The sequence below is a fragment of the Ambystoma mexicanum genome, chromosome 2q, assembly GCF_040938575.1.
Source record: "Ambystoma mexicanum isolate Mex_15411 chromosome 2q, UKY_AmexF1_1, whole genome shotgun sequence".
Classification (NCBI taxonomy): Eukaryota; Metazoa; Chordata; class Amphibia; order Caudata; family Ambystomatidae; genus Ambystoma; species Ambystoma mexicanum.
Window position 1 is genome coordinate 251916754 of NC_090924.1, and position 10673 is coordinate 251927426.

The 10673-nt window shown below is 45.3% G+C and overlaps 1 protein-coding gene across 1 annotated transcript in view; it reads right to left on the bottom strand.

The window, feature by feature from the left end:
- Nucleotides 1-4901, bottom strand: part of DNAAF5 (dynein axonemal assembly factor 5) — a 629742-nt gene extending 624841 nt beyond the window's left edge. The window contains exon 1 of the mRNA XM_069647233.1: nt 4005-4901. Coding sequence (XP_069503334.1) covers nt 4005-4614 — 610 coding nt within the window. The 5' untranslated portion in view covers nt 4615-4901. The remainder of the gene's footprint in view (nt 1-4004) is intronic.
- Between the last annotated feature and the right edge of the window lie 5772 nt (nt 4902-10673).

Genomic DNA, 10673 nt, shown 5'->3' on the forward strand with positions numbered 1-10673 from the left:
GGTGGGTTAGGTGGGCATTCATTTTTCCTGTGTCTATCGGGTTATGCCATCTTCCCCAGTGATGCAGACTATATTGTTCCTTTTGTGTATTCGCTGCATCTTATGGGCTAGTATGCGGTTTGCCTTGTTACTTTTGCAGTAATAAAACTGCTTTGTATATGCAAGGGCTTTAGCTGATCGGTCCGCCCAATGGATTTCTAGTGCGGATCTCGTTTTCCGCAACTCTCTCTCTAGCTTCCTAAAGTGATAAATGTTTAGTCTCTTCTCTATCTCTGAGACTTTTAGCTCCAGGGCTGATGCTTGGATCTTGGCGATCCGGTAGCGCTCTGCTGCTGCACCGAATAGTGTCCCCCTGATCACAGGCTTCATAGCTTCCCATATTATTCCGATGGGTGTATCCGGGGTTGTGTTTTCCTTGAAGTAATAAGTCAGTGTGTCCCTCACCTCAGTTTTAATTACTTCATCTAGGAGTATGGAGTTGTTTAGTTTCCAGTACCTCGGAGGGGGTGGGGTAACCCACTTATTGTCAGGTCTGCTGAGACCGGCGCATGGTCTGAGATCATCCGGGTGTGTATTTGTATGTTCTCCAGGCATGGGAATAGGGCCCCCGTGATTAGTAATAGGTCAATCCGGGAATGACCTTCGTAGGCGCTAGAGTAGAAGGTGTAGTCCCTGGCCCCGCTGTTTGCGAGCCTACATGCGTCTATTGTTTCCATTTCGCGCATTAGCCTGGCGAAGGTTAGGGCTCGGGTGTAATCCAGATTGGATGGCGGGAGGGTTTCGTCTACTAGACGGTCCGGGACCATGTTAAAGTCCCCTCCCATAAGATGATGCCCTGTGGTGAATTTTACCAGTATTGGGATTAGGTTCTGTAAGAATTTGTCTAGGTCCTTGTTGGTGGCCTGATGGGCATTTTATTGCACAATTTGCTGCTAACTTGCCACTCAGTACTTCCCACAATGCCGTAGAGTCCCAAAATGTGGTGCCTGTATGCCATAGGTTTAGAGAAGAGATTTCCGACCTCTTGGGCACCCCAATGATTTTTCTGTTCCGTTGACTTTTAGGTTTAGTTTAGTTTATTATTTATAGAGCGTGCCAGACCCTGGGGCATCAGGGCGCAGAAAACAAGAATATGCACAGCTTAGTTTCAGGTACAAGTTAAATAGGATAGTGCAGGGGCATCAGACAAATTGCAGTAAAGGCAGATATATACAGGCAGTGATATCAGGTACACAAGGTTACAGTAAAGGCAGATATATACAAAGCAGTGAAATCAGATATACAAGGCAGCGATATCAGATACACAGTAATAAAAGACAATAATATTATACATACATCAGGAACATTGCATTGCAGGAAAAGGCTAGTAATAGGGTGCACGTAAGACTTGGGGTCTGGGACGGCACTCCCTCTTTGGATCATTTATTTTGATCTTTTAAATCATCTCAGTTTTGCTGACTTGCAATAAGACAGACCACAAATGGATGATTACATGTCAACTTGCTGGGCCCATTTGTCTTGCAGATGAGACTTTGCGGCACTAGTAACTGGTAGGTGCTGCATCAGGGCGTCACTGACCTCGGCAGACCAAGAGACTGGCATCTGGGCATTTGGTTCTGCAGAATAAGATAACTATTGTCCCCAATTTGTCACAAACTCCTTGTGGCTGCTGTCTACATCTTGGGCAGTTGCTTGTGACTGTTCTATACTAGCTAAATGAAACATGCGCAATTGCGTCTTTATTGATGTCTTGTTGACAATTTAATGGATACTGCACTATGCACTATTGACTACTGCATGGCCCAGCTGCACAGAGCCTTGAACTGAAAAACAAATCTGTTTTTTTTTTTATCAGATCTATTTATGTGGTCCATTCATGCAGCGAACCCATTGCACTAATGTATTACTTCAGAGGTACATAGAAATGCTGTATTCTTGCAAATTGTATGTCTTGGGGTAAAACTTACTTCTGGTGACATTTAAAATAGGAGTACAAAATTGCTAACCAAATAAGTTTCTTTTCTAATCAAAAATATTTTAATTAGCAAATTCTGCTAATCAATTTTTTAAAACTAATATATGCCTTACACCACAAGAGGGAAGTCCTCCTAAACATTACAGTAACTTTGGTTAGAAGAAATGGTTCCAGCTGGCTTCTATTCCTGTGCAGCTCTGCAGATCCTGTTGTACCCGTGCCTCAGTCGTGGGGACAAGATGGAGGACTTCTGGGGACTCCTGCACTGCAGTGGGACAGTCAGCAGCAGCAAAGGCCAAACTTCAATTAAGCGGCACTTAGCAGTTTCAGCTCCTCGCGTGTCAGCAAATAGCACCACTGTGGTCTCTCGGATACCACTCTGGAATTTCCTCGCATCTGGGGTCCAGCACCTTGTTGAGTTGGCTCAGGCTTGTTTAGTCCTGCTTCCTGCAAGTCCGGAGGATCTTCCACAAGCTTGGGTCCAACTTAAAAGTGATGCACTTCGTTTGGTGTTCCTCTCCCTGGCACTTCTGTTCCGACAGCAGCAGCAATGGAAGAACAGCCAGCTCTGAGAGGATGTCCAAATGAGTTCACTTTGGAGTTGATTGGTCCCACCAACTCAAGGGGAGAAGTCATCCTTGTATGGCTTCTCTAGTCGAGGCGAATTCGGAGCTTCAGCACAGCAGCAGGGCTTCACTGGGCAAACCAATGGCCCAGGAGTTGCAGCAGGCGTCTTTTCCCAAGTTCTTCTTTGGATTCCTTTATCCAGTGATCGACTCTGCCTTCCAAGCCAAAAAGCCTTGCCTTTTATCCAGGTTTCTCCCATTCATTCCAGCCTAGCTGTCAATCACACAGCAGGGTGGCTGTCCTCCAAGCCGGCCAATCGCCTTTGGGTGCATACCTCTAACCAAGGAGATTAAGTACTGGGAGTTTCAGGCACCTCCCTCACTTCCTGCCAGACATACTGGAGCAAGAGGCGGACTTCACTCGTGAATCCCGCCAAAGACAAAACAAAGGGACCAAATTGGGTTTGGCGCGTAGGTTAAATCTCAAGAAGGACCTTTCCAGCACGAAATGGGGAAAAAAAGAAGACTGGGGCCATTTTTACAAAATGGGCACGCATGTGTGCCTTACTGCAACTGCAAACGCAGCCCGTGGTAAAAACACACAATGGTAGTAAAAAGTAAAACACTGCCACCAGCCACTAATTCTAGAAAAGTTAACATAAAAATGTTACATGAGAAACTAGACAAAGGGGATATTAAGTAACCCCTCCAGCACCCTATTGTAAGATAGTGTGTGCTGGGTGTAGAAAGTCAATTTCACGGAACTGCTCTTGGAAACAGAAGTTTCTCCAAGCAAAGGTATTTAAACCTTTGGGAAATCTGGAAGACTTCCCTGTGTCACTGTACTGAAGGTGCTGTGTGCCACAATGTAAAGATGATGCCTATGGAGTTTGTCAGACTCCATAACCAAAAAGAAAGACAGAGTTTAAATCACAGAAAAATACATGAGTGAAATAAATAAATAAATCACACTCTCTCCGGGTTACTAATTAAAAGTCTTAAGTCCAGCAAAAGTGCTGGGGGTCTCTAAGGTAGAAGGGAATTAGCACATTTCTGAGAATTCTCCCTAACACAGACCAAGAAGAATCCTAACCCATGACTATATACTCAACCCGAAAAGATGGAGTAATGAGGCTCAAGCCTCGGTATCGAAAAATCACTGCTGATGGATACAATCTATCAGCAAGAAGAAGACAAGAGAGAGAGATCCAGAACCTGCAAGATAGCTCAGCACAGTATGCCACTTGAGTGTTAATTGCAGGACCCAGTTTCAAATTCCCAGTAGGGAAGAATTACTAAATGCATAAATAATGGTGTCCATCATTGCCACCCTGGTAAGGTGCTTCTTGTTTAATAAAGTAAGGGAACGAACACGGATTCCCCCCAAAAGTAAGGGAACGTCGTACCTTTTAGTTCCTGCTCACTTTGGCCTCTGGGTAGGAACCAGGGATGGCTTTAATTACCTGGGATGCTCTTGGCATAGCTTGCAGCACACCTACAGCTCTCCTTCTTCACCTCGGGGAAGGGATCCACGATGGTTCGCTGCAGGATCCTCACCATCTCGTCTAGGTAAGGTGCCAGACGTGCCCCGCACACCTCCACCGCCAGAGACAGCAGCTGCACGAGGCCTAGCCTTAGCTCCTCAGACGACTCCACGATTGTCTGCTGCCCCAAGCGTTGCAGGAGGGCAGGCATCAGATAAGGCAACGCCTGATGTGGCTGGGGTAGTCCGTGCAACCCTTGCGTGATCAACTCCAGGCTCAGCTCCCTGCAGCTCTCAGCGGGGTCGGCCAGGCTCCGAAGCAGCGGACTGAGCAGAGAACTGAACACCGCCTGCAGTGCTGCGCTGGAGAGTCCGGGGTCCTGGAGCGCTTGTCGTAGGCCGCCCAGAGCCCGCCGCCGGGTCGCTTTATTCTCATCCTGCAGGCAGTTCAAATGCCGCGCCAGGGTTTGCAGTACCTCTGTAGGCGCTCGATCCTCCACAGCCTTTACCACATCTGAATCTTCCCGGGACCCTGTATCAACCAGCAACTCCATAGCTTCCCGGTTCTCAGCTAAAGCATCCCCCTCCATTACTGTCACCACGGCAACCAAAAGAGTCACCGGAAATACTCGTCGCCTGTTCTTTAGAACGCGAAAACACTAGTGCGTATAAGATTCTTGGCGTTGCCACCGAACTGTGCTCTTTGAGAGACATGTTACACTCTTCAAAAGCGTAGATGCCCAATGGGCAAAGCGAACGAGGATTTAGGACCTCCCCGGCCTGCCCCTGACCCGCCCCACCAGGACATGACAGGGATGGTACACTAAGCTTTACGTCAGATGAACTAATGATTCAGCCACCTTTGCCAACGGCCTGCTTTCACGACCCGGAAACGGAAACACTTTTATGAACAAATCTGGGAAACATTCCTGGAACTGTAATTTATGCTTGCTCATATTGTACCTATATTACCTTTGTAATAGTCAAGAATCAAATAGAGTGAATCGGCCAAAGTGAAGTTTGTTGACCATTACTGTGAAGGAGGAGGGCGGGGGCGGGGTTTGGGGACTGTCTTTGTTTCCCCTTAATTGTAAAACGTCGGATCTTTGATTGTATTGTTTATATGCTTAATAAATATGTAAATACAAAAAAGAACGTATGTGCTATGAAATAACCTCTCATTTAATACTGTCTACAAATAAAAGAAATACTTGTTATGTGCAAAGCTACACTTGCACCTTCCTCTAATGAAATACACGTAAACATATTCTACCACAGCACGTAAACATATTCTACCACACTGTTGTTCAGATATTTTGCCACAATGTCAATGCACTGTATTCACGAGTCTGCTACATCCGGCTATCAAAGCATCAAAATGTTCTTTTTTATTTTTATTTGTTTTATTTATTAATTGTACCCATAGCTCTCAACTCACACGCTTTTGGCGGGTGTCACCCGCCTTTTAAAGGGCTGACTCACCCGCCAAGCCTCCTGGACGCCCATTCATTCCAATGGGCGTCTCACCCGCCGAAAACAAAATCGGGTGATTTCACCCGCCTTTGCGAAACAAATGGTTGAGAGCTATGTGTACGTATATCGTTCCAAAAGAAACTCTTCACACTTGCGGTTACACAAAACAACCAAATTTGTGAATTACATTTCATGTTAAATTACAAATTTATAATAACAATAACTCATTAGCAATCATCTAATTTCATTGGCAACTGTGGTGTGCCACCCCTTTTTGGGATACTGGTCTCTCCCAGGGCTCGTGCTAATGTCACATGCTAGGACACATGCAACCACACTTCTACCAACCTGGACACTATTGCTGCCTACCCCATTATGGGTAAATCCAGACTATGGTGCCTAAGATCTCGCACCATGCTGCTCCATCAACTTCATAATCTGTCGCCTACTAAGTTTATGCAGCAAAAGCAAAACCCCCTCCCCAACGGCAAACTTTACAAAACAACACCTACAGTTGTTGCTGAACAACCCATAGCACAATAGCTTTGCAGGCACCTACCTCTACCTTACCGCATCCCACAGAGCCACTACCCAACCTCAAAGGAGCTCTCATAAATTCCTGCTCACTCGGAGCCCATGCTATTGAAATCCATGACCTCACCATTGAACAACTAGACCTACTAGTAGTTACAGAAACTTGGATGCACAAAGCATCAGGCCCGCTACTAGCCCTTGCCACCCCGCTAGATTACAACATTATTAGGACAGACAGAACTAACGCACAAGGAGGTGCCGTGGCCATAATAGCTAAAACCAATGTGCAAATAAGATCCTGCCCCCTTGAAGAAATAACAGGTTACGAACTTCTCCTAGCGAAATATTCACCCAACCCTAAAACTACAACCAACATTCTGGTTATCTACAGATCACCTAACACTATCTCCCACCCGGATCTAGACATCCCGCTTCTATTAGCACCCCACATCAAACCTAATTCCAGATGTATTATACTAGGTGACATCAAGTTAGGTTTCAATTATAAGCAGGATCATAAAGCAGAAGCTTTCTATGCAGCACTCTAAGACATGAATTTCACACAGGTAGTGAAGGTACCCACCCACAACAAGGAAAGACTACTCGATTGGGTACTCACGCTTAACTCTCAGGTAACCATCGAGTCAATCGAGTCGAGACCGATCACCACTGCATCAATTTTACTATTATCAATAATGAGACTCATACCCCTAAGACCATGACAAGGGACACATTTGTAACAAGAAACACCCATAAGATAACAGCTGATAACCTCTCCCCAATACTCAGAGACGCCCTCTCAACCTATCTTGCCATAAGTGACAATTCTTGTCAACTTTCAGACGTGTACCACAAATGTCTTACAACTACCATTGACTCAGTAGCACCTATCATAAGTAAAACTTGTTGCGTCGACAAACGCACCCGCTTTTGGTTTAATGAAGAACTAGTTGCGCTCAGGCGGATTAAAAGATCCCTTAAACACATCCACAACAAATCTCCCACAACAGACTCCGCGAATGCATTTATAGCTGCCAATAAAATCTACAAATCAGCAATCATAACTCACAAAGCTAGTGCATATAACACACGCATTAATAACGCCAACTCAAACTCTAAGGAGCTCTTCACCATCCTTAGAGAACTGGAAAACCCAACCCCAGTCACCACCCCAGCTAATTCCAGCAAAGAATGGTGCACCACTATTCAAAATGCATTAACCTCCAAAATTGAATTACTACAAAAAAAAAATCATCACCAAAAGAAAAATCTTAGCTGACAAAAATATGCCCAAATCCACTCTCAACTCAACGGACAAGAAAACGAACATGCTGTTCCACTTCTCTCCGGTCACCCAAGACTCAGTGTCAGATACCATCTCCAAACTAAAAGCATCCAATTTTAAAGGGGATAACTTCCCAACACACTTAGTTAAACTGTGTGCCCCTACTCTCACTCCCATTATCACCAATTTTGTAAATCCCACGTTCAATACGAACATAGTGCTAGCAAGTATAAAAGAACTCCTGGGAGCTAGACAATCAGGCTTTAGGCCTAACCATAGCACCCGAAACGGTGCTCCTTGATCTGAACATTCAGATGGACACCATTAGGGACACCAGTAAACTTTGCATACTGCTGCTGTTAGATCTTTCAGCAGCATTCGATCTAGTGGACCATGATAAACGATGTGCTACGCTTGCAAATGATTTTCGTTTTACCAAAGATGCCATCCTTTGGGTGAAATCCTTTCTAGCTGAACGCACGTGGAGAGTATCCATTGGCATAGAGGCTGCAGATCCTATCCCAGTCCCCATCGGGGTACCTCAAGGGTTATGTCTTTCGCCTACCTTATACAATGTGTATACTAAACTCCTTTTTTCTGCATTGGATGCTATGGGTGTCATCGACACTAACTTCACAGATGACACCCAGATCCTCATTCCAATCACAGGAAACCATGACACTACGATCATCAATAAAATATATGCAATAATACAAAACTGGATGGCCCTGAACAGCCTATGCCTCAAGGATGAGAAAACTGAGATTCTCATCGTGGGCTCCCAATTTAAAATCAACACCCTCCATTCAGACGATACTTCTATCAACATAGATGGTACTCTGATTCCAGTCTCGAAACAAGTAAAAACTTTAGGAGTATACCTAGACGCTAACTTAACGATGACGAAACATGTGAACGCTCTATCCTCTTCCACCTCCTATACATCTAAGTTAATTGCACTGAGTCGCCAGTTCCTCTCACCCACTAATTGCATCACCTTAGCCAGGGCATTGATATTATGCAAACTGGACTACTGCAATGTACTTATATTAGGGACATCAAATAGCAAACTAGACAAACTACAAATCATGAAAAATAAAGCGCTACGAGCAGCCCTAGGGCTAAAAATATCAGACCATATCTCCAACATCAGGAGGGAGAACAACTGGTTAGCCATCAAGACCAAAATAATTTTTAAATCTCTGTGTGTTACGCACAAATGTCTCGCTAACAAAGCACCCATCTACATCAACAATTCAATAAGTAAAAAAGAATCCAAGAGAACCCTCAGATCGAATAAAAACTCTCTCCTTGCGGTCCCTCTCTACAAAAGCTCCAGAGCCACGGTAGTAGCTTCCAGGTCATGGCCCCTAAACACTGGAATGCCCTTCCTGCAAGCATCAAAAATGAAGAATCATTACAGCACTTCAAAAAACGTCTAAAAACTTGGTTGTTCAACCAATTTTAGATAAGGAATTCCTAAAGATGTAAATAATAACATATATACTATTCCATGTGAACGTTAACCAATGTATGTAATGCATATTATGTATTTTTTATTTTTTCCTGAAATATGGAGTATGTATATACCTTAAACTGTTGAATCATAATTTAAGATGTCTGTAACTACGCCATGATACCCCTGGGTTTGGCCATATAACAAATGAAATAAATAAATAAAAATGAATAAAGGGGACGAGTCTTTTCCGGCTTGTCAGTCAATGCCAACTGACTCCTGCCTACTGTGTGGTTCTTCTGCAGAGTGATGCTGACGCAGCGTAGCAGGCAGAGGGTCTGCCTGCAGGGCCCTCTACCAGGAAGTGCCCCTGCTGGGCAACACTGACCCTTATGTCCCTATTGCAGTTAGCAGCATCCCAGAGCCCCTGCTGGGCAACTCTTTCTGGGTGCGGAATGCCCTGGGTGCCCCCTGGCCATGATCCGACTGTGTGCTCCCGGTCACGCAGGGTAATCCCTGCATCCATGTGTGTCAGCTGGGTGCCCCTAGCCAAGGTGTTCCTGGACCCTGTGCCCTGGGTCCAGGACACAACAGCAACTAGCACTAAATTAATATCAATTGCATCATACAAAATATCTTTACAAAGCCACTCCTATTTGTTGTATAGTGGAATTCCTGGACAGACGTCCTTAAAGGAAATATCACCTTAATGGTGGGATGCAAGGAAACCGCACATAGAATGGAGGGAGGAGGAGGGGCTGCTAGAGCCTGGGAGAGATCGATGTAAAGGAGAATAAAGAAAGGTTCTCTATCAGTGGTGGAAACTGAGAAAAAATACTGGGGGAGCTGTCACTTCTTTGGAGGGGGCGGGGCTGTGGGAGGAGGTGGAGCCAAGGGGCATGGTTGCACAACTCAGTGGGCCTCATTATGACCCTGCCGGTCCGGAAACAATGGTGGTGGTAAACCCGCTGCTACCGTTGTCTCCGGACCGGCAGATTAAGAGTTCTGCAGGTGGGGGGGGGGGGGTCTGACCTAGCGAGAGTAACGCTATCCACCTGTAGACGGAAATGGAAACACCAGCACCGTTAATTAGGGTGCCAGTGTTTCCATGGTCCCCATCCCCATGGGCTCCATGCGAATGGGGACTAACGTTATTCTGCCTCCGGAATTAAAATCTGGCAAGTCCAGACTGAGGCGGAAATTAATTCCGAGTCCGGCGGCAGCCTGCCGGTTTTTCCGGCACAGCTACCGTCGGACTCGTAATGAGGCCCAGTATCTCTTCATATAACGCAATCCTGGCGATTTGCATAACAGCAAAGAACATTATGGGAACATCACAATGTCCACAATTTTAAATGTCTAACATGTCTTATAGTGATTCAGTAAAAAACATTTTAACTGAATACTGAACTTTTCTGTTTTGATTGGCCACACCACTCACCCTAATAAAGAGTTATCTGTAAATTGCAGGACCTATATACCAGTTTGGACAATTGCAGCACCATTTGTGAGGCTTTGGCAGTTTCTACATGTAGTCTCCAGTGCTGAGTTGTCACTCGTTGAAGGGGATACTCGTGCGTGCAAACGGTTTATTAGTGAGTGTAATGCAGCTTCAGAACTAGTGTTCTGTGTTAGCCCCTGGCCTTGTGGTACAAGCAGACTGCTTTCAGAACACTACGCATTGCTCCGTGCTGCTCGTCAGAGGCGCAGGAATATTCATGCAGTAACACAATTGATATCAAATGGCCGCAGTCAGGATGTCTCTCTCCTCTGAACCTTGAGTGGCATTGTGCAGAGACCTTCGCAAGATGGGGGAGCTCAGCTGGGGCATATAACCGAAGAAGGTATATGTGTTAGAGAGAGGTTACTGGTGTGGAATGTAAACATTGTATTTGCCAGCT